This window comes from Balaenoptera borealis, assembly GCF_965194805.1.
Source record: "Balaenoptera borealis genome assembly, chromosome: 12".
Lineage (NCBI taxonomy): Eukaryota > Metazoa > Chordata > Mammalia > Artiodactyla > Balaenopteridae > Balaenoptera > Balaenoptera borealis.
In genome coordinates, this window is record NC_138869.1 from 37,467,308 (window position 1) to 37,492,446 (window position 25,139).

Genomic DNA, 25,139 nt, shown 5'->3' on the forward strand with positions numbered 1-25,139 from the left:
TTTTCCATCTTGTCATCCAGGGCTTCCCTCTCTTGCTTGCTCTAGAGTGTAGGATGTGACCATTGACAGTATGTGATTGCAGGCTTACTCCGGATCTCTGTGATCGCTTGATAACATAAAACAAAGCACTTTCGTATGTGTCCATTTATTGCCTTTTAAATCTCGTGGGGGAAGTACACTTATGTCTCTGAATGGAGATCCAGCAACATAGTGGCTTCAAGGATGTGACAAAACCTCTTTCGCCAAAGCTCATGGCATGGTGCATTCTTTGTTAAGTTTCAATGTAACTAAAAATGAGAACTGTTCCTAAAAAAGGAACAAAGGGAGCCCTATAGGTGCTGTAATTATGCCCTGAGTCTCTTTGGCTGGTGTTCTAGCTCCTGATGGAATCTTCCCTGGTTTTTGTTCTGTGCAGACCCAGAACAGAATGAAGCTGATGGCGGACAGCTATGATGAGGACCACCACCACCACCACCACCACCACCACCACCACCACCGATCTCCTGGGAGGTCGCAACATTCCAATCACAGGCCCTCTCCTGACCAGGTCAGTTTCATTGCCGCTTACCTCCAAGACCCCTTTTACCCTTTGGATATTTTAAGATAAAATAAATAATCCTCAAGAAATAATAAACAGCATAAAGTGATACGTTCTTTGAACTGAAACTAATAGCTTTGGTATTTATTTCCATCACTCAAGGAATCTAAATGTTTTCCTTTCTCCTTCCTCTTTAAGGTTTTGTCTGTTCTTGTTTATGTTATGCATTTTCTTTCCTCCTCTCCTTTCTTCTTTCATAGATATGTAGTCTGTTGCTGGCTCAGTATCTAATGGTGACTTACTCTGGAATGTCTCTTTCAGAGTTTTAAGAGAAAGCATTTTGTTTCCATGAGCTTGGCAATCAGAGAAGCCTTGAGTTTGGTGAGGACAGTCCTAGAAAATTCCTTAGTGATGCAAATTAAAAGTGGGGTAAAACAACATGAAAAGAAATCAGTTTCGCTTGCATTTTAGCCAGTGAAGTCAAGGGGTCCAGTTTATTTGATTTGGACCCTATCTTCTCCCTTAACTAAGTAAAGAAGTGAAGAGATGGATTGACAAAAACACAGCCCTCTTGTGGTTTTCAACGATATTCACATTCACCCACCACATGCAAAAACTATTTATGTTTAGCATTAAAACTCTTGAAGGTAAATTTTGTGGAAATTATGAAATTAAATGCAAACTAGCAGGATAATATAGTCAATATTGACAGTAATTCCTCCTTTATTGTACTATGACCTTTTTTTTAAAGTAGTTTACCTTATACAATAAATTTTAAGAGGGATGGGGTCATAGGTAATAGAATGGAATCATCTGGGTAAATGTGAATGCCTTTGTTCTATATTTCTAAATATGTGACGGAAGGGTTTATTTGAATTACCTGTGTGAGTAGGGGTTTACCTGTTTGTTGGAGGAAGGGGTGCTTATTGTACTCCTAAAATTTTTTTTTCAGATGGCTCTGTTTCCTTTTTACCTCATGTCACTCCATCCCATAGGAGAAGTTAAGATTCCAAGTCTCCAAGGTGTTTTCCCAGTAGTACAACTCCAGGGGGCACCTTTTATATAGTACACAACATAAAATATACCCCCTGGAGCTGTGCAGTGAGGTAGCTCCAATCGGAGGGCTCCTCGCCCCCAGCTTGGCCCTATCCTTGTACTGGGAAACATTTGCCCTCGGAGACCTCAACCCTGGAGAAGATGTCCACACAGGACATCTTAGTTTCTGAAGCCAAGTGCAGAAAGGCACCAGTTTATGTCATTAGCTCTCAAAAATGGTTCTCAGTTTGGAGATCAGCAAAATGGAGAGAGAGATTAACTTTATGTCATTATCTCGTATGTCTGTGGTTTGGGTCTGATTTGGTTTTATTTATTCAGTTCTCATCCCTCACAACCACCACCACCTGCCCACACTCACCTGCCCCAGTATACCTGGCATCCTGCTAACTAATCCATTCTCACTCTTGATCCCTGCCCTTTGCTCCTTGACCTTCTGCCATGAGGTGTAAGTGTAAGGCTTTATGGATGCTAGAAGGCCACCCTGGAATTTCCCCCAGAGAAACAGGAACAGAGAACACTATAGGGACGGAAAGAAGGTTTGGAAGCAAATTGGGGAAGTAGTTTGCACGAGCACCTGCTGAGATAACAGTCTTGTTTCATCACGGAGACACATACACTAATGTGTCCTGCTAGAAACACGGCACCAGTTCAAATTTACCTTCCTTGTGAATGATATTTTTTTACAAAAGTTAGTCTCCGGATACCTTTCCAGAGATCTTTAATTATTAGACTAGAGTACTTGCCTGTTTGGTTGACCCTCTTAAGTTTGTCTACAGACACTAGAGGTTGTCATGGGGCAGAAATAATTGCTCAGGGGTGGTGCCCTCCACAGAAGAATTAGCATTTCTTGAGGAATGTCTGACTAACATACGTGGTCAGGACCTCTGGTACACATTTCTCATTGGAGCTGTTAGGAAGGTGGTGATGACCCTCCGCTTTCACATTCTCCATCTCAGTAACTATGTAAGCAAGCCATGAACATAGAGGCAGAGAGCCTCATCCTCTTCTACAGATGAAAAATCCAGGCCCTGAGAGCAGGGGGTCCTCAACTGACTAGAGTCCTGCTGCTGGGTCTTTGCTCATTCACCCGATACTTGGAGCACATGTTCCACGCCGGCCACTTTGCTGGGCTTGGGGAAGAGGATGATGGGTAATACCCCTGTATTCAAGGGGTTTGCTGTCTGGTTTAGAGCAAAAGTCTGATGTCTCATTCAGTTCTGTTCAGGATCTTGTCAATCAGAACAAGACAGATAACAGGTAGTTATAACTTAATTAGGGGGCCCATGACTTAGGAACTGCAGTGGGGTTCACTGTGAAAGTGAAATACCCTTAATCAGAAGGATAGCTTTGTGGTTTTAAACTGGAGTCAGCTAGGCTGTAAAGTTCCCTTGGTGCACTTTTTCAATCAGAGAAGGAGGCTTAAGTTAGGAGCCCTGGTAGGAATAGGCTGACTCCAATGATGGAGATGGCAAGATCCCCTGGGCTGGTTGCCCTTTCTGACTAGGTATCCCAGGTCTTGGACAGTGATGCCTTCCCCTATACAGGATTTTGAGATTCATATTCACCAACTCATCTATCAATATGTGCACTGTTATAAATCTAAGTAAGTCCCAGACTGTAACAGTTATTGAACAGCTGGAAAGTCTTTCCCAGTTGATTGCAAAAGCTACACATAATTGTGTAAGTATATATACTAATATGTATGGAGTGGAACTACTTCTTTGGAGAAAGTGACAGCTTTATATCAGTATGTGACAACATTAGAGTCTGAATAACGGATTGATTTGGATGAGATTTAAACTAAACGCTCTTGATGTTAATTGAACTGACTTAAAGGGGAAAGGTCTCTTCCAGGGATTCCTGATTCCCTTCCCATGAATCTTCCAGCCCTGACCTTCCTGTGGTCATGAGGCTGACCAACTATATCTTCTAGAAGAGGGGCTACAAAATGTTGACATTGCCTTTTGAGCTTTATTAAGAGGTCAGATACATGTGAAAATGAAGAAATATAAAAAATCAGCCACTTTTCTACTTTTCCAGAGAAACTCATTTTTCCTTAGGAAATTCAATTTAAGTATTGCCAGGTACTTGCAGAGTTAGATTCTTTTTCCGTTTCTTCCCTATCCCTCTCTCCTTTGCTATGATTTTGCTTTCTTGGGAGAAACTGAATCCAAGGGTTATAAGTCTAGACTGGGATTTCCCAAAGTAACGTTTGGAACATTAGTCCCATGAGGAAAGTCTTGAAATAAAGATTTGGTGGGCAAAGAATTTTGGGAAAGTGCTGTGTATTATGACACGATCTTGGAGAGTCTTGGTACAATTAACAGATCAAAGGATCTATAAAGCCGTATAAGAAAGAAAGCTCTCCAATTTTATTTAACCCAGCATCTCCCAGATTTATTTGATCATGGAATTTTTTTTCTTCTTCTTCTTTTCTAGTAACATCTGTGCTCTGAGAAATACTGTTCTCAGAGTATCAGGTGAAGAAAGAGACTACCCAGTTTGAAACAGGGCTGATCCAGTTTCCACCAGTGTTTTTCACCAGAAGGTGAAGTTTTGAGGCAAATTTTCCTTATGCTTTGCATAGCAGAAAATGAGAGTGTTCATTTCTTAGGATAACTTTTTTTCAGACTCTAACATCTGAGAATGAGTTATCCCACCAAAAAAATCAATAGATTGGAATTAAGGGAGCCATTACAAGAATGAGGACCCAGGAAAATGAGAATAATCATAAATACATGGCTCTTCAGAGATTGAAAATGAGTGTCATAAGGGGAAGAGAATATGGAGAACATGTAAGAGAAGTCAGTGGGGTGTGGCAGTCCAACAGCCTAGACCCCCTACCCAAGAAAGGAACAGTTAATATTTGGTGGCCTGTGACCCCCAGGATAGCCACAGTCATTGAATATGTTCAAGCAGAACATTCAGAGAAACACCAGTAATGCCTTAGGAAATCCTTCAAACCAAGAAGTGGGCACAGAGGCAGACAACAAATATTTCCAATGACACAAGCTACTGGTGAGCTTTGAGAAATAATTAAGACCAAAGAATAAATAGTACATGCTGGAGACTCATTAGTGATTTTATTTTATTGAAGTTACCGAGTCTGACTGATTTTAGAAAAGCTCAGTGGAAATGCAACTTCTCCTAAATGCCCTCTGTACCTGTCATTGTCACTCTCTGTCATTTTCTTTATAAGTAGCATCTTTCCTTGTCTTACCGTGATGCCAAGAGTTTTTACTTATTTTTCTAGGCATCGTATGCTTTTTATAGTCATATTTCATTAATCTCCTTCCAGTGGCTCCCAAGTATGGACTAATAACCCCATGGATAAGAAAAGTATGGCATCAGGGTGAACACCACACTTCAGCCAACTCAAAATGCCAGGCTTGTTCAGACTGCCCTTTGGCTTCCAGGACTCACACTTCTGTCCTTGGGTCTTGAGTTGGATGTTGGGTCTTTAAGGACCTGGATCTTACTGCTTTTTTGTGTGCAAAATGCACCTCTGTTTGGTAAAGCATCTGCGGTTCTGATTCTAATTTGTGGGGGCCTAACTGGCAAAAACGTAAACATTCTTTTTGGACTGGAAACCCCAGAATATATGGCCACTTTCCAAGCCTAGAGCTTCCCTCTCCTCTCTCTCCCTCTTTCTTTGAATGGAAATTCTCACTCACAGGGGTTGGAAAGATCAAGGCATTTTGAGCACCTTGAAGACTTTCAGATCCCAACTGAAATTTAAATTTCACATTTTACTTATAGAAATCTTACTTCTAAAGGAGGGCTGCGGAGTCCAGGAGCATGGAGGCATAAGACTTATTAAATTGATTAAGGAAATTTGGGGTCGTATCTTATGTCATATTCATACTCTTGGTTACATATTGCAAAGCACAGTCACACTTGTCTGGCCCACAGTAGGCACTTGATAAATGTCTGTTGAATGAGTTGTTCTCGTAGTACCTTTGGGAAATAGGGCAGATGGGAGTATCCCCATTGTACAGATAAAGACACTGGAGCTTAGAGAGGCTGTTAATTTTTCAGAGTCACACACCTGAAAATCAACAGGCCCAAGAGGAGGGCCTGAGTCTCTGAGTGCTGTACCCTGTGGGCAAACCTCCTTGGATGTCAGTATGGATATATTTATGTAACCACATGTATTAAATATGGTTGCATGGCTACAATATCGACTTCCTCTAGAATGCAAATGTGTGTTTTCCCTTTCCTGTCCAACTGTAGCAAATTTTCTCTTATTTTGATTTATTTTCCAAATTTGAATTAAAATGTCATCCCATCAGTTCTCTTCCCATTTGCCCCAGCCTTCATCGACATTATTTCCATTCTTCTGTTTGTGACCATTCATTTCATTCTCCCCCATTTCCCCTTGCCCCTTACTCTTCTCTATTCCTGCTGTCACTGTGCCAGTGAAAATGTGGCTTCTTACGACTCTCCCACTGCCCTAGAGTCACCAGAGTGAGATCCTCAAGGAGTAGAGAGCCTGGCACAGGGAAGGAGGGCAATTGCTCTAGGTTACAGCGGGCCCTTGGCAGTGGATTGCCAGGATCCACATTCTGTTGCTTACTCATTCATGAGCCTCTGTACACACAAGGCCTGGGACAGGTCAGGCCCCCAGAGCAAAGTAGAGGATGCTTCACTTGGCCCAGGGCTGCCATCAGATCAGCCAGGGCTATTGGAGTACTTTCAGATAGTGACCTTATTGTGGCAGAAGCTGGGTTTTCTATTTTGCATCCTCAGCTTTAGGGTGTCCACTCTGCTAATCTATTCCTAGAAATTTGATTGCCCTAATCCTAAATATTACCCACTCCACTTGGCAATTTCCAGAATCTGCCTGCAGATGTAAATAGTGATCTTTGGTCCATTCTCTGTTGCTCCTGTTTACTGTGTGGTCCCAGCATGTGTTGGCTCTCAGATGAAACATGAGTTTGTACCACTGGACACATTTCAGAGCACTGAATGTCCACTTCCATTTTCTGCTGAAAATTCCTATAGAATTCTGCTTGAGACACATGTTATTTTCCCATAAGCCATCAAATAACTTGTTCACTAGAGAACCCAGACCTAACTTTGGCTTTCTTTTCAAACTAGTGGTCATGAGACAGATATACAGATCGTATTTTAAGATATAATGAAATTATCCCAGTGATTCTCGCCATGCCGACTGCACCTGTGCTCTCTTCAAAGCAGCTGCAACGCTCGCCACGTTGGTTTTGAGATTTCTGGTCTCGAAACATGTCCCCTCTACCCTTTTCTTTCAGGCAAAAAAACCCATAAGGTAGAGTTAGTTCCGAAAATAAAAACAAGGTTCCTGCTCTCTCTCCTTCCCACCTCTGTCCATGCTGCATACTCCTGAGCTCCCAGATTGAATTAGTCAGTGTCCTGCAGAGCATTCGCATAGGAGGAGAACTTCCAGCCATCAGGTCCTCATGGAGGTGTGGTTGGAGGCAGGTGACATTTCCAAGCCCCATGTGTTTCTTGGCCCCAGATCTGTCTTGTAACCGCACCCACCCCCCTGCTTTTCTCTTCTTCCTCTTCCTCTTCCTCTTCCTCCCAGGGCCTTGAATTTTATGTTTGGTTAACAGGAGTTGGTGGAGTCTCACTGTCCACCCAGGGAAGGAAGAAGTCACAGCAGTTCCTCCCTGGGCCCTGTTACTTCTCAGAAAGCCAACTCAAGGCCCTGGGATTCCCCACTTGCCCTCTTTGTGAAATGCTGGTTGGGATTCTGTGATCGATGTCCTGCTTTCCTTGCACTTTCACCAACAGATTAGCCCAAGTGCAGCCCTTTGAATTCTAACAAACAGACGAGGGGTTTAACTTGCTCCATTGCCCCCCAGAAGATGGATTCTGTATATAGAGTTGTTATTCCTAGCTTTTGCTTAGGGAAGGAAAAAAAAAGAATTTATCTTATGTTTTGAGGTTAAATGAATGTGGGATAAATGTATACATAGTGTCCTGTGTGTATATATGTATGTATAGCTATATGTCAGACGAACTGAGGACTTTTCCACATATGGAAGAATTTCTCAAGATCATGTTTAACTAGAAATTTCTCTCCCTAACTTCCCCTGAGTGCATGTTTGAATATACATTGTATATACATATATGTATGTATGTGTAAATACATTTTCATGTTTCCTACATAGAAGAAAAATTAACTACCACATATCAGAACTTACTATAGTTTCAGAACAAACAAAAAAATTTTTGTTCCCCATGACAGTAACCTAATAAGAAAAGTTACATGTCTTAGGGTTTTAATATCAGTTTCCCATCCAAGCTAGTATGTCTGAAGCTTGACTGAACAAGAGACGATAGAGGTTTTTTGCATTGCAAATCTAATTTCATGGACCACCTCTTGGAAGAAGCCTTTGGGTTTTGGCTTCAAGTAGGGATGAAGCCTTCAAATTCAAAAACCCATGAAGAAACCTCTTGTTGGGCTGATGTTTATTGGATGGGATAAGGGTTCAGAGATTTCAACTGTTCCCACTCTTGGGCCAGTCCTCTGAGAATTGGAGTCAAAGATATCCTGGAATGCATTTTGAACTAAATCTTGTGAGCCACTTGCCTCTTTTCTTTTTGTAAACAATAAATTAATTTTCAAAAATCAAAATATAATTGACCTTTACCATTGTATTAATTTTAGTTATACAACATAATGATTTGCTATACGGTTATACTGTGAAATGATTACCAGAATAAGTTTAGTTAACATCCTTCAGCACACATAATTGCCAATTTGTTTTTCTTGTGCTCACTTGCCCCTTTTCTGATGCTCCTTTTATCACAAGTAGATTGGAAGATGCTGTATTTAAAACTCAACAGATTTTTTTTTAAGTACATGAAGTAGAAAGATAGCTCAGATGTCGTTTTTCTCTTTATCCCTCAAAGACTAACAAAAATCCCTAAAGCTACTAAAACACAAACCAGAGGAATATGTGGTTTCTCACCATTGGGAAATAATGGTGGCAGTTTATTTGTTTGCTTGTTTTTAAGAGCAGAAGCTCTGGAATGACCCTGTCATGGCTGTGTGTGAGGCCACAGGTAAGGAAGGAAATGAGGACAAGTGTCTGAACTGTTGAGGGAGGTATTTAACTGCTCCTTCCTCTCCTAGCAGTTATGTGCTCACCCAACCATTACAGCCACAGGAGAGGAAGCAGGGCGGGGCTGCTACAGCCCTTAGGCAGCTGGCTTTGCAGAAGAGCAGGTTATTGCCAGAGCTCTTTAATCTGGGTGTGATGTTAATTCCTTACATGTAAGCACATGAGGGCACGATTTGATAAACCCTGCCAGGTAGGGTCTTCATGTCTGGGAAGAAGGCAGAGCTGCTTAATGCATCAGGATCTTCCTCTTAGAAAAGGATTTTTCCTTAAAGGAGATTTGAGCCCATTGAAGATTTCAGTCTTACTCTATTTTGGGTAGAGCTGTTTTTCTCCCCTTCCCCTGATTCCTCTTAGTTTTAAACCTTGTTTGCAGTATTAGGGTTTCATTAAGAGATTTGTTGCAGCATCTTTTGAGTCAGCAGGGGTTTTTCAGACACAGTCTACCCTCCCCAGCTTGTAGACGTAACTCATCTTGGCAACATGGAAGCATTGATTCCTTTTCAACTTGCTGCTTTAATCCAGTCACATTTGTCTAAGAGGCAGCTCTTCAGCTCCCCCTTTGAAAGGGGGTGGCCAACCTTGAAAGGTCTGGAAGCAGGGAAATCCATTTTCTATTGCTAAACACCGTTGCCTCTCCTTTTTTCTTGAACTGATGTAATAAGGACCGTGTTGGTCTTCCATACCCCAGGCACTTGCAGCACTCAGGAGATAGGAAACCACAGAAAAGAGAACTGGAAACATTCTTTAAACATTACTGCACACACACAGATTCTGAAAACTACCTTATTTATGGAACAATAGCATTTTAAAAATTGTTTCAGCATCTATATATTAATGAACTGAATAAACCCTAGCTTTGAACAGCCCAGAGATGTTAAAATAACTAAGGATAGTTATTTTACACTATCAGATCCTTTTTACATACACCCTTTTGCCTGTGGTCTTAGGGCAGTATCAAGTAATTTGTTATAATAGTGAGTGACAAACTATCAAATGCTACCAACAGGGATGGTGTGCCCAGTTATATTGTATATGTCTGTAATGTCTACAAGGTAGTTTAATTTACATTCTCCAGTTTAATTCACACAGCAACCCTATGAAGTGTCAGGGTCTTCTGATCCCATTTTCTTTTTGAGGCAACTGAGGAAGTGAAAAGTCAAGAGGCTAGGGGATTTGGTTGCCCACTAGCCAGGAAACAGCAGAACTAGAATCGTGTAAAAAAACACAATTTTCACTCTGTTTAACAAAGCCAAGCGTTAATGACTGATGGATGAGGGAGTGAAAATAAAGCCTGTCTCCACCCCACCCCTTTTTTATGGCTATCTGGCAGTGGCTCAGCTTTTAGCAGATGTTGACTTTGGGCTCCAAAAAAATATTGTTGGCCAAAGTACAGCCTTCCAGCATTTCCATCTTCAGCTGGGTATCTTGTATCTTTCAGCTGGGAGAGCTGGCACCATGCACTAGAGATTGGTTTGTCAGAATTACTTTTGCTTGAAGGAAATAGAAAACTAGTTTCTTCAAGTCACCTTATAATGATAGTCCAAAAAATTGAGAAAGTGCCTAAAGATGCCACATTAGAAGTGAAGGAGAATGCCCCACAAAGAAGACTGAGATGGCTGCCTGCCTCAGGGGGTCCCTGTGAGGTGGACTTGCTGAAAACCAACCAGGCTGCACCGGCTTGCAGCCTCTGCCTCTCCCTTGAGAAACAACCCCATGTGTCTTTTAAAACATGGATATCGCCCATCATCTTGCCCCTTAGCCAGTGGCGTTCAGCTTTCTCCAACTCAGGTTAGAAGAATAAATCAGGAGTGCCGCTAGCACAATGAGAAGGGGACGGAACCATTCTGGGGAGAAACAAGTAAACGCCATCTTGGCAGCCCTAAGGAACTCTGGAATCCACACAGCCTTCTCTCTCAGTGGAGTGGAGTCATTCAGAAAAGCAAGGACCGATCCTTATATACTTACTCATTTGAAAATACATGTTAAATTCCCACATATGCTGTGAGGCAGTGTGAAGGGAGTGGAGGTGCTGCCTTTTCCCTCAGGGACCTTGAAATTTGCTGGGGTGCTGCTGATAGGCCCTGTAAGGGACAGCCGCTGTGTGCATGTGAGGTTCTCTGTCTTCCAAGAGCCAGAGAGACCCCACCTAAGTTGTACCATCCAGCTCCAACCAGGACCTTCAACAGCTTGCAAAAGGGCAGTGCAAAGTCCTAAGGACTTCAGAGCTGAGCTAAGCAGAACCATCGGATGTTTTCTGGGGCCAAAATGAGGCTTCTTCCTGTGGCTTCAAAGTTCACATGTCAGGACAGTGTACCTTTGTGGTCAGACAGACTGAAATTTGATCCCGGCTCCACAGCTCCTGGCCAGGTGTCCTTTAGCAAGCTACCTCATCTTTCTCCCTGAGCCTGCCTTTCCCTGTCTGCACAAAGAGCCTCCCCATAACTGTGTCTTGGTGAGACTTAGTGAAGAAACTTGGAAAGCCATCACACTCTCTCTAACCTGGAGCTGGTGCTAATACCCCCTGGCTCATTTCTAGCCCAGGTCAGAAGTAAATTAACATTTATACTTAAACAGAACACAAAGCAGGTATCTGAATCTAGATAGGACTTTTCTATTCTTTGGGAGAACTTGTCTGCAAATGGGTCACACAGGCTGTAACAAATACAAATCATGTAAGAGTTTACAGCCATTCCTGACCTTATCACCTGAACAGAGACATCCATTTATGGGCTAAGCATTCTAGGAGGCAGGAGAAGTGGAAGAAACAAATGGGAGGTTTCCAGAGGGAAGGTTTGGACTTGACCCTGAGAGAAAACACATTAGTGCCCTGACAAGGCTCAAGGCTTGAGGCTCAATACCCTCGTTTCCAGGTTCACGCCCACTGCTTTCCTTTACACATGCTTTCTTTTGCCAATTCTGGCCAAGCCTGCAGTTTGGAAATGCCAAGAGGAGTTGCTTTGCTCGAACCCGGGCACAGAGCACATCATAAATCCCGTGCTATGGTCCTGCTTTTGTGGCTTGCGTGGCCAAAGTTTGCAGAGTTCTGGGGCTTGAAGTTTGCAGAAAGTGTCAGAGAAGCCATGAACTATAGTAGGAGTAGGGGTGGGTCTGGTGACTGTCCACGCCACACCCTGTAAGTAACCAGGACAGTCTCCCTGCGTTTTCCACAAGGAGGCCAGGTTGAACTTCCTGGCAGAGACAGCTGGCTGAATTCTTACAGAGGCAGTAGGCTGATTTGAAAGTGATGCTTCCATAATTTCATTCTCATTTCCAGCCAGGACAAGTGTGACAGTAAGGTCCCCATTAGGAACCTAGTGCTTCGATTTCAGGAAAAAAGCCAGCTATCAACTCAAAGAAAATTGCAGATGTTTAAAAAAAAAAAAATCCCGTGATGGGCCGGGGCTTGCCTGCTGGCTATATCTAATACTTCAAAATAAAGACCAATTAAAGGTTTACACTGGGCCGTTTATCATGTCATATTATGGAGTTCCTTCCCAGACCTTCTTTGCTGGGGCTAATAAATGTCCCCCACAATGGCAAGTCTCCTGTCTTGTCAGTGATGACTCAATCACTTTGCCCTTAGATCTTGTCATCAACATAGCCCCATGAGCAGCCCATCCGGTGAGGGATTTTGTTTTATCTCAGTACTTAGAGAACCCTATCAGAGCGCAGCATCTGGGACTGCAGGATTTCCGTCATGGCTTCATATCATCTCTGGAGCAGTAGATACATCCTGAGTTTATTTGATAGTTAAGCCTCCCCCCTCGTCAATATCTGCTGTGTTTTGTGGTCACTATGCTCTGGGCTTCAGCCCACCTTGGTTGTTCCATCCCCAGATGCTGTGGACAAAAGCAGGCGGATGACGGATGGACTAGGGAGGCTTTCTTCCCATCCAGATATTTTGGCAACTCCTGGCATAGCAATCACTCCCAGAGAACACACAAGGGAGCAAACACCAGGCAACATCCAGAAACCCGACTGCAAAGTCGATTTGAAAACAGAAAAACAAGGGAAGGAAACAGACTCTCCCAGGCCTGATAGATACATTTTAAAACTCCAAGAATTTCTAAATAACTTGGCATGAATTTAGGGATCAAGTGACATTTATCTGTTTCTTATTTTTTGGTCTCCAGATTTACATTTCTGTGCAGTAAGGTTGCTGAGGAAATTAACATTTGCATACAAAGATGCAGGCAGTGCAGGAGTCAAACAGCTGCGAACGTTTGGAAATGCTTGGAGCTCCGTCTCTGATTAGCTCCTGCATTTTTGTTTTTTATTCCCCAAGCGGACACTCACTCTGACCCAGATCACTTGGTGATTAGGGTCAATTCATGTTTAAACTTTGAAGATTAGAGAGAACAGAAATGGCCACCACTTCCCTTTCTATTTTCTTTTAAAAACTTTAAACTTTAGAAACTAAAACCTTGAAAGAAATGCGTAATATTCTGAGTTCACTGAAGGAATTTATCCACATTTCTGCCATGTTAAATGTTAGCAAAGTTTATATTGGACTGTCATATTTCTTTATTTTATTCACCAGCATATAAGACGTCGATCTCAACATCTGGCTTTTAATAACCCTCGACATCTGGGAGCTCCTTTTTATTCCTATGGTGGACGAGGCACAGTAGTGATATTGGCAGTGTATATTTTCAAGCTACAACTCCTGTCTGCTTCAATCATAATTAATTACCACTTTTTAATATATTTAATTTGCTAAAAGTGATTTGCATTAGACCACATTTCAGTGTTAAGAAAATAGTGGTAGATTTTGGTGGCAATGGCTTTCTTTCCTGTTTATTTCTTCTTTTTTAAAATTTAAATCATCTATGAATGGATCTGAAACAAACTGAATCTATACATGCTGTTGGGTTTTAAATACAAAATGAAATAAACTGCTCTGTAAGGAGAGTGATTTTACAGCCATTTAGAAGCAGTCAGCAGGGGCTGTGGGCTGCATTTTAGGGAAAACCTTCTATTTTGTTCTGTGACTCTGAGCCTGGAGTTTTCCTGTAGCCATGACTTTGGGGGTCAGGAACCTTATAATGAAGGCTAGGACCTCCATCCAGAGATATATACTTACACACATACCTACAACATTCTGCATTGAATTACAAGGGGTTGCTAGACCCTTTGAAATCCATTTGTGGATGCCTGAGGGTCCCATGCTGTAGACTTTCCTTCTTAATTAGCATAAAAAAGGACATCAACTTTGCTTTTCTCCAGGAACTGAGAGGAAGTTTAATGAATGTAAAAATCCATATTTCTCAAGTTATGTAGGGAAAAGGGAAGTTTATTGCCAGGAGCAATTACTAAACTGTGTAGTGATAAATAAACACAGGTAAATTTTACATGAGAAGACCCAGCTAAGATGATCAATTGTACCTTATTTTTTGCCAGAATATTACTATCCAAACTGTCAGTACAAATTCATACTGAGTTGTCCAATTCAGACTCTGTGCAAATCACTTGATTGACTCAAATCAGTGGGGCATTGTTAATTCTTTGTGGGCCACAGACCCTTTTGGCAGTCTGGTGAACTCCTTTTATCAGAATAATATTTTTAAATGCACAAAATAAAAATTACAGAAATACAAAGGGAAGAAATTATCTGAAAACTCATTTCAAAGACCACAGATCTAAATTCTTGAGTAGATGAAAATTACCTTGACCTGTCGGCAATATTAGGTTGAACTGTATGAAATTGCTGTTTTCTAGATCAAAAATGGTCAAATATAGACATTTTCATATTATTCAACCTAATATTACAACAACTTAAGCCATAAGGATACATATGATGAGAAAATGTTCCAAGTTATTGTTTTTCCTGTTCCAGGTTTTCAAAACAAAAAGCAAATCATGGGAAAACCTGGTTTCGTCAGGGATTTGTTAAAAGACACAGCTCCCAAATTATGTGTGAGACCAGGATATGAACCACGCAGTTTTCTACACTTTGTTTCTATCCTTGCAATAAACAATGAGAATTCTTGTTCAAAACAGGACCTTGTGTTGGTGGATATACTTCTGTCTGCAAAGATTCAATTTCCCTACCTATCGGCTTCTTCACTAAGCGAGGAAAATGTCCTGAACCATTCTGGAAACGTTTTCAACAAGAATTCAGACCAAATAAGTTTCCATTTATCCACAGTTGGACACAATTTTAAGTTAAACAAAACTTCCTTTCTACAAGCATTTTACTGAATTGAAAGTTTACTCTCTTTGCTTTGAAACTTATTTGATTGCAATTGTATAATCATTCCATGCAAATGTATAATCATTCCATGGCGGGCACATCCTCTTTTATGCTGAGAGCAAAATAGAACCTGACAAATCAAGAAGATCACAGCATGTTTGAGCCTTTGTGAAATAACCAATGTGAATTATCGCATGCTACAGGAGTTTGTTCCACCCAAGTCGACGGAGTTTTTTTTTTTTTTTTTTTTAATTCTTCTTCAGCCTTTATTGATACTTTAAGCTTAAGAGAAATTAAGGGTATTTGGTTACTATAATTACTTCTCTGCTTACTTAAAAGGTTTAATCTACTCCTTAGGCATATGCAATTCAGATTGCATGCTTTCCAAAAAAATAATCATCTGCTAATGTAGACTAATTTTAATCTTCTAATCCAATCTTGACACAGACTCAGAGCTGGGTGGGTGGAATGTTTTTGTGTAGGGGTTGCCATAGATACAAAACTCAGTTATGTATTTGACAAGTCAGTGATGTGGCACTTAAGTTACTGTGGATTTTTTTTTTCCCTTGCTCTTTAAGATTAAAAAACAAAGTGAAGATCAGTGTGCCTTTGTAGTGCATCACAGTGTAACTAACCTTCTCTTCTTTCATTCCGGTGTTCCCCTCCTCTCCGTGCACCTCCTTACCCTGGGCCGGCCGCAGGATGACGAGGAGGGCATATGGGCATAGCCGGGCCTGTAAACCAAAGTTCCAGTTTTGTTTTGAGGGGTGAGAAACCATCTTTTATATCATTTTTCTTTTAAAAATTGCATTCTAGTGTGGTATGGTATGTGTGCTCAATTGTGTTTGCTGATGTTTGTGAGTGTGCCCTATGTTTGCTTCTGTGTTTTGTGACCACCCCCAAGAGCTCCCTCCTTCCTGCTCCCCCTCCCTGCAACCACATTATTGTGCTGCCTTGTTGGGGCTGGGTTGAGCACGAGTCGAATGTTTTTATGTTATTTAAAATGTAAACTATGCCCTGGTTAGGATTTATCCACACTTTTTAAGGCATGATTGTGGACTCAGAAATTGTCACGATTCTCCAGTCGTGGTTTTCAGCCAACTGCTTGCTTTTACCAGATATGCCAGTATGGTGTGACTCTCACGTCCTTCTGGTTGTGTCACATGTTTCACAAGGAATAAGGGAAATAAAACTGTTTATCTTCATGGAGCTGAAACTATCATCTCTAAGAAGCCCATTTAATGGATTGTACTCTCTTCTATGGCAGTTCTGAAGAAAACACAAGGATCAAGGCATAGTAATGGTGCATGGGTAACTGTAGCTCTTTAAGTGAATTAGAATAGAAATATTAATATTGGCAGGTATCATGAGTGGTATTATATCTGTTGTTTTTTGACAGTTGAGCTTCTGTGGAGTTTTACATTATGTTTCATGCATTGAATTTTTCAGAGGGTTTTGCTCTGTTAAAGGCTGATTTTTAGCTATTAAGAACCCACTCTTTATTTCTGGGCTATCTGCATTATAATTGAATAGTGGTGTGTGTAATTGCTGTGTGTTATAAAATGGAACACTGAACTCTAGGGACTTTTGCTGCTGGGAATCACATCTCTTCAGGATACTGCAGGCTGTATAACACCAAGTTGCAACACTCTGGAGTTGAATATACCTATGGTGATGTAGAATATGCTGTTGAAGTTGGTGACATTGTATATGCCATTGTGTTCAGAACAAGAAATGTTCTGTGTGCCACAGTCAAAAAGTACTCAATGTGCCGTTCTTTTTCTGGGACAAATGTGAAATGTCCTAGGTCTGTGATTAGAGAGGCAGTTCTTTGGGATAACTCAACAGGTGTGCCCTTCTCCAAGTCTTGCCTTCATATTCCGTAACAGTGGTGCTTCACACGAATTTTAAAACAGTAACTGGTGTGTTTTGCCTGTGGGTGACAGTTTCATTGATGTGTTTCACTGCTCACTTGAACCTGTTGTATGTCCCACCAGTGAGTCAGACTGCTTTCTCTGGTCCTTTAGGGAACACACAGGAGTTTGATTTTCCTTTACAACATCTTCCCACATAGTAAAAATGTAACACTTCCTGGACCCATTTGCCGCCAGTAGAACCTGCTTCCTGGTCACATCAGACTATCGCCTCTCTTCTCCCTTTCCTGGGTAAAGTGGAAAACAACACTGGAATTAACTCTTCCAGAAGCAAAGTGGTTCCAAAGGGAAGCTTATCAATATGGGGAGGTAGGGAAACCAGAGAAATTCCTAAGATTCTGTCTGAGAGACTCCCTATCTAGGAAAAACTTTAAGAGAAACATTGCATTTACTCATACAGAAAAGCTAATAAATATGTAAATTGACCTGAAACAACTTTAAATGAGAAGTAAAGATTTCATAATGTTATAGAGTGACCATGTGAAACCTGCCCACAACGTGCGTGGAATAGGTAGGCAAAGGAAGGTTCTACGAGTTTGGGGTTGCCTAGAGACGTGTAAGTCCTTCTTGGGGCTCTTTTTTGGAGCTACTTCTGCTATCATAAGTGTTAGGACACTGGGCTGCATTTGTGTCTCCTCCTGAATAATAAAAATTTTTATTGCTCTTTCACAAGATTCTTGACACCCGCCCTGCCATCCCCTCAGATAGGAACCTTGTCGTCTTCAGGGGGGAACTGGTGCCAAGGCCCATAGACAGCCTTGCTTTGCTCAAGGTAGATGGAGACAATGGTGTTAAATCCCCATCCTCCTTATTCTTTCATGAAATTTCCCCAAACGCCATGTACCCCAGAAAACAAATGTCTTCTGAAAATTAGTCAATATATAATCCTGCTTTATATGCTGTAATAAATTTTATAGGCTTCTGAGGAAAACTACTTATCTTTCTTTATGACTCCTTTAAACAAGTTTGCTCAGATATCCTCAGGCTTTTAAAACCATATCTTAAGGATTTAAATAATGAGATACTGGGGGAACCTTCTCTTGCTGAACAGCCGTTGCATGTTTTGAGTCGCATTACAATCTGTGGGGCCCAAGGAGACATTAAATTTATAACTAAAGATGGATAATAGTGGCACATTAAAAATTAACTGTTTTGAATATTTTGATTTATGGCCCTTATAAAAGAAACATTACAAGAAGTTATTTTACTAGGCATCAGTAATATGCTTATAATAGCAACAGAAGGCCCTGACTTGAATCTAGTGTTTTGGTGCTGAAATGAATCATAATTTAGGAAAAGTTGCTCCAAAAATTACAACAAATTGGAATTAACATAACAAACCTGACAGCTCCTCCCCTTTTTGGCACCTCTAGATACTAGCCCAGGCATGATTTATTTGTCTCACTGTGATCTTTCAAGGGTGGTGTTTTCTGAGAGCAAAGTGGGCTGGAAGAAGTTTGCTTTTCTAAAGAGTTTTGACAGCCCCTAGAGCTAGTCGTTCCCCCCATAAACCTCACGCCCCAGCCCAGCATTATCAGCATGTGACCTGTGTAGTCCACAGAACCCTGAGCTTGGTTTAATGCTCTACTGTCACTGTCTTAAAACTGTGAATAATTTTTGAACGAGGCACGCCGCAGTTCATTTTGCCCTGTGCCCCACAAATTATGTAGTCCGTGCTGCTTAGATCCACCATATATTCCTATACTCTGCCTCCAACTCCTCTCCAGTCCCCCTCCCTGTTGGCTCATCCCCACTCCTATTTTCCTATGGCTGGAATTTACCTTTGGCCTACCTTATTTTTCTGGTTTTCTTGCAGAGACCCCATAGGGTCACATTTCCAGCAATTTGTTGCCCTCATGGGCATCAGTGAAATGTGTATTCAACCCCTGTCCCCTTGCCTACCCCACCCCCCAGTTTGATTGTGAAAATGTGCTCTTGGAGCCCTTCTGCATTTTCTGTCTTGCTTTGAAAATACAGGAAAAGCAGCTGCTTAATTCTCCGTTACTTTCCTTCAGGAAAATCCACTTGATGTGGCAATCATTTGTGTCAGCAAATAACTCTGCATTTCCACTGAATGAAGGTGCTTTCCTTGGACCCCCAAGAGGCACTTTGGTTTGTGAATATTCAGTGAGGTGGGATAGTGAGGGACCTTGCGAGATCTAGTGCCACATCTGCCTTGACATTTGAATGTTTGAGCTTTTCCTGTGAACTCTCGTAACTGAGCAGACATGGAACACAAGATCATTTTTGTTTCTTAAACCACTAGAAAGGAATAAGTCTTTCTACATTGAAAACATATGCAAATGTTTAGGACCTGATTCGTAAAAATACAGATGTGGGCATTAACAAGTTTTGGCCCAGGGCCATGATGCTAGTCGATGTGTCCTGTCAAAATGAAGAATTGTCGCTCTGTGCCACCAGCACGTGGATAGTGAGTGTGTGTATGAGTCACAGAGCACATAGACTTGAGGAGGGGGTTTTGCACACACAGAAACAGTGCTCGAAGGCCCATGGAACCCCCTGGCATGCCTCCTCTCAGGAAGAATGAGGAAGGAGGTATTTTATTGTGGCTGGGAAGTTTCTACGTTTCGTGCCTTCTCTTAGCAGAGAAGGTCTGGGCACAAGGTCTGTGCTCATCCTGCTCTCCCTGTGCTCAGCCTCCTCAGCTGAAGTCTTGATGTCTCTGCAAAGTGGAGGCTTTCTTTTACATCAACTGTACCAGGATACCAACTAGTGTTTTTGATTCAACCCACATCTCCTATGACTGAGGATCTGATACATCTCCTCCTTGTGCCATTGGCTCCTAAGAATTTTCCTTCATTCATTCATTCATTTATCCATTCATTCAGTCATTTTTCACTTATTCATCTGTTCTTTCATTAAAAAGTTAAATTCTTGGTTAGGTGCTGAGAAAATAGTGATGCGTAAGATAGACACGGTTGCTACCCTGTTGGTCTTACAATCTGGTTTAGGGAAACAGACCATAAGAATATAAATATATGAATGGAAACCTTATACATTTTGATCATTGCTTTGATGGAAACTGGGAAGATATTGAGATTAACAAGAGGAACCTACTTTAGCAAAGGGCCGAAGGTGGGAAAGAGCTTTACGGGCTGAAGGAGCTTAAAACCATAACTCTGGGTAGCAAATAAGACAGTAAGATGAAGATGAAGAAGTGGGAAGGGGCCAGATCATATAGGGCCTTTTAGGCCAAGGTAGGGAGTTTGGGTTTTAGCCTAAGAAAAGTGAAAAAAAATGAAAAGAAAATTAGAGGATCTTAAGCAGGGGCATGACATGATTCGATTTATGTTGTAGAACAATCCAGGCTGCTGTGTGGAGGTTGAACTGTCGTGGCAGGAAGAGCAGAAGTAGGGGCTGTTCCATCATTTGTGAAAAAATTAATGGTGCTGAGCCAGGGGAGCAGTGGGGGAGATTAAGACAAGTGGATAAGTTGGAGATGAGACTAGGAAGTGAAGTCAGCAGGACTTTGATGAAGAGTTAAGAGAGAGGATTAAATCAAGAACTTCCAGATTTCTACCTTGGGTGTCAATGCTGAGACACACCATTACTGGAGGCTGAAGGCTGAGTAGGAGTCCTGTTCTGTTCTGTTTTCCCCAGATGTCCAGTCAGACTGGCCAAGGAAAGGCAGACTTTTGATCCCCTGTTTTCCGTTTGCCTGTATATCAGCAGGGGAATCTTTGGCCTCTCATTGCAGTGACGTGTAGGCTGTCAAGTTTAAAGCATAGCTGGAGTCCAAGTTCCAGAGTGTGTGTCTCCTTTGACTCTTAAAGAAAAGGAGAGAATTGAATATCAAAGACTGCGAAGAAAAATCAGCAGTCATAGAATAGGGAGACATGTGGGCACAGTGGTCTACAGAAAAACCGAGCTCCCAAAGTTGTAGAAGGATGAAAAGGAGGAAGATGCCATTGGTTCTTGCAGTTTTTCCTAAGATCCTCAGTCATCAAGAATTCTGTCAGTTAAGGAAAACCTTGTGAGATTTTGGCTCCTATCTTAAAATTCCGAGTATATTATTTCCTGCAGAAGAAGCTTTCGGTAACCAGTTTTCAGGAGTTAGGGTGAGAAGTAACTAGAAGTAGCTACTAGATGTTTCAGAACCACCATTGACAAGGACTCTGCCTACTTCCAACTGCAGAATTAATTCCTGGGTGAAATGAAATGTTTTTGCTTTATTTCTTCCCCCTTTACCTTCTTTTTTTGGCTTCTCTGCTCCTCTGGAAGATATCTATATATTTAGATCTTCTATTCAGGCTTGTAAAGCTGTTCTTCAGAGCTACAGCTTGAATGTCCTACCCCAAGTTCTTTCAATCAATAATTCATTCCAAAAAAAAAATATTTCTTGGGGCTTCCCTGGTGGCGCAGTGGTTAAGAACCTGCCTGCCAATGCAGGGGACACGGGTTCGAGCCCTGGTCTGGGAAGATCCCACATGCCACGGAGCAACTAGGCCCGTGAGCCACAACTACTGAGCCTGCGCATCTGGAGCCTGTGCTCCGCAACGGGAGAGGCTGCGACCCTGAGAGGCCTGCGCACCTCAATGAAGAGTGGCCCCCACTTGCCATAACTAGAGAAAGCCCTCACACAGAAATGAAGACCCAACACAGCCAAAAATAAATATAATAAATAAATAACTTTAAAAAAAATTTATCTCAGTACTGGAGTTGAGGCAGTGAAGAAAGTACAGTTCCTATCCTAGAGGAATTTAGAGTAGTACACAGATTCTTAAGCTGGTGTTCATGAACCCCCAAGGGTCTGCAAACCCCTGGACATGGTTAACAGACTTTGATGTGGGTATGTGCGCATCCCCCAAGGAGAGAGAGTATCTGTGATCTTCAGCAGATACTCATAGGGGCCAGTGACTCAGAAAAGGTGAAGAACCGCTAATCTATGAGAAACTGGGTGACAGTGTGGCAGTGTGGCTCATAGTGTGGTCTCTGGATTCAAACCAGTCTGGGTTTGGACTGGGCTGAATCCAGAGACTGTTTGGCTGGGTGGCCTTGGGCAAGTGTTGTTCCCTCTCCGCTCTTCGATTTCCTCATTTGGAGAAGGTTATACACACCTTCCAGGGCTGTTGTGAGGATTAGATGAGATGAGGTGAATGAGATGCCTAGCCATGTCTGGTGCACGGTGAGGCCAGTCCTCATGAGAATATCACTGTTATTATTGCAACTGTGCTCAGAAGAGTGGACTCTATATGCCAACTGAAGAAAGTAGTTGATACTGTGGGATGGGTGACTTTGGGGGGTAAGAGAAAAGACAGAAGAAAGGAAAATCAAAAGGCGAAATCTGTTTTTATGACCAAAGCTATACGAGCCAGCTACACATTTTCTAGCAGATCTTAAAGCATCGTTACCCTAAAAACACACCCTGTTTAGTTACTTTTGATTATAATGGCACCTAGGTCTAGCAAAGGAAGGTTTGATTGCTGGAGACTCTGGATTAGTCCATGTCTAGCAGAGTGTCTCTTTCAGCTCGAAGAAAAATCGAGTGAATAATATGAAAAGCCAACAAATATTTGATGACCAATTGTGAGCTGATAAATTGAAAGAGAGAAAAGGGTGTTGATGTTGCAGTCCACCATTTTCTGCTCTCAAGTATGATGGACTTGGTTGGGGACAGGGGGAGAAGCTTTTAAGCAGAATCGAGCGCAGCAAATAAGTTCTTATGGGTTTTTCTGGAGCTTGTAAGGGTTACCTGGCAAAGCAATGTATGTTGGCTTGGATATGACCACACTCTAAGGACCTGAAATCTGGCTGAGAAATCATAAACAAACAGTGGTGATAAATGACTGTGGGCCAGAGGCGGGAGGCGTCTAGCGGAGTGTTGCTGCATTACATTACATCCTTCCTGTGCCAGGGCTGGCTCACAGGGAGCTCTTCAGCCTCTCCCACCCCTTTGTCATTTGCTGTAGAGTGTGGTATTGGTCTGGTCTTGTTTAACCTTTTTTATTAATGATCTGTAAAGGAGAGAAAAGAGCATGTGGAGGAAGGTCGCAGATGACACTAATTTGGGATGTGTTGGAAACACTAGGGAGGTCAGAGAAATCACACAAATGGCCCAAAGAAGGTTAGGATCATGAAGGGAAAGTAACAAATCTTGGAGAAGTTCAGATACTCACATCTGGTGAAAATTAATCTGAGACACAGATATCAATGGGTGGGAGGGGTATGGAAACTGAACACTAAAAGAAAAATAATAAGCTGAGTGGACATTGGGAAATCCAGCCACGGGTGAGAACACAGAGAGAGGAGCCAATGGCATTTAGCACTGTCCGGACATTAGCAGGTGCCAGAGAGACGTGCATCACCATTTGTGACAATCGTGCCCATACATTGTCTTATACTTGAGACATCAAAATGTTACACACCCTCTCTTCCAGAAGATCACCCATAGGTCTCATTCCTAGACTTGTAGACCGAGAGTAGACACTGCTTTGGGGAGCCGTCCAGTTGGTGGGCAATGTTAATAAGCTGGACCAGAATTTTCTTGGTGATTCAGGGAGAGGAACCCCAGTCCCATCTCCTTCCAGTCATCTCCACATCCCCAACAAAATGGAAAACCAGACAACATCCAAAACAAGAGTATATACTTATGGTCACCACTGGGTGTTTCAACCAGAATGGTTGAAATATTCCTTTCTGTCACTGAGTCATCAATTGACTAGAAGCCATTGACCATGCCCAGATGGGTCTTAACTCCATCCTCAGGCCTTCCCCATATATGCCTTCCCAGAGGAACATGATCTCTGAAGGAAGCGTGCGGGCCCACTAGGCTATCAGATGATCTCATGAAACAGATACTACGGATCCATTTTGCCTGGGTGGCCACAAGGTCCCTTCCCCATGAACATGTCTATCAGAGACATTGGGATGGTAATGCATTCCCTCTAGCTTTGTTTTCCAGAAAATATAATGCAAATGCTAAGAATAACAGCATAAAGCAACGGAAACTTCTCTCCTGCCAGGCCCTTGTCTAAACTGCCCCCATCTCTCCCATGCAGATCCTGCCCTCATAAACACTAGGCCACACTTGCCTTCCCTGTCACAGACCTGTTCCCATGGTAACAAAATCACTGAGATGCTGAATCTGCATAAGGAGGAGGCCTGCTGTTTCTTTCAGCTTCAGGGAGCTTTCCACAGGCTAAGGATCAGCCTGGCTCATTTGCTACCCCACTGTGTGTCCTAATAAGTCTGGCCCCTCCTGTTATGTCTGTGTCAGTGGTCACAGGTCCTTAGTGCCTCAGTCACTGTGTATATGTGCGGAGTGGTGGAAACAGAGCTCCCGGAAGGATGTAGAAGAGTTTGTTATCATCTTTTTGAGAAAAGACCATTGCTTCATGAAACCTATTAAACTCAGAATAAAAAGACAAATATCGATATGTGGCTGAAGACCCCTCTGGCATACATTGTACCTTCGTCCTTCAGAGGAAAACGTAGGATGAGGCTCTGAAACAAAAACTACAAAGATCACTTTCTCTGGAAAACTCTAAGCTCCTTACAGCCACTGCTTTATTTTCGCCATTTATTACTTTTATGTTCATTGCAAAAAACAGAAAATTTAATGAGGAATCAGGAAAAAAGTTCTTAAAGTCCTCATTCAGAGAAAGTACCATCTTAAAGCACATTTTCCCTATCAGATATGGTCATGTAAATATATAACTGACAGAGACAAATCCGACTTTGCGTAGTCTTTGGTGCTAAGTGGTTGGTAGCACCCAGGCTCTGGAGTCAGACAGACCCAGTTCAAATACTGGTTCCACCACTCTTAAGTGTTGCTTTAAGCCTTTAAAGTAGCAAAGGCTATATGGTGGTTGTTATTTACTCAGTGCCACAGGATTGATTTTCCACATTGACAAATTGAAATCGGTTTATCATTTTGATTTCTGCCCTTCATCAGGCAGTGGGAAGAGCCTCTGCAGGCTGGGGTGGGCATACTACAGCCCTCTGGGGAGCAGGGGGGGGAGTTATACTGCCCAATGCATTGGTTCTTGGCAGGGGAATGAGGCTTCATTGTTCTGCACTCAGGTGGCAGCCCGCGTAGCCCGGGTGCCCGTAGCTGCCCTGAGTCAGCATGTGGTGGGGTTAGCAGCCCTGCTTGTTCCCCAGCAGCCATTCTTCTTTCAACACACCTTGATCTCTGATGTAACTGCATTATTTGAGAGGAGTTTCTGTACAAATCCCTCTACAGAAAACAAAAACAAAAACAAAAACCCCTCCATGATTAAAAAGGGAGTCTCCCCATTGTCCCTTGCGTGGCATTGGGTTGTGATTAGGTTCTGCTTGTAGGG

General features: G+C 42.2%; 1 protein-coding gene across 4 annotated transcripts in view; it reads left to right on the forward strand.

Annotated features, from left to right (window-relative positions):
• The window catches only part of ERC2 (ELKS/RAB6-interacting/CAST family member 2), a 956,481-nt gene that overhangs the window by 753,612 nt on the left and 177,730 nt on the right, over positions 1-25,139 (forward strand). For all 4 annotated transcript variants that reach the window (XM_082346804.1, XM_082346806.1, XM_082346805.1 and 1 more), the window contains one exon: positions 416-547. In XM_082346804.1, coding sequence (XP_082202930.1) covers positions 416-547 — 132 coding nt within the window. The remainder of the gene's footprint in view (positions 1-415; positions 548-25,139) is intronic.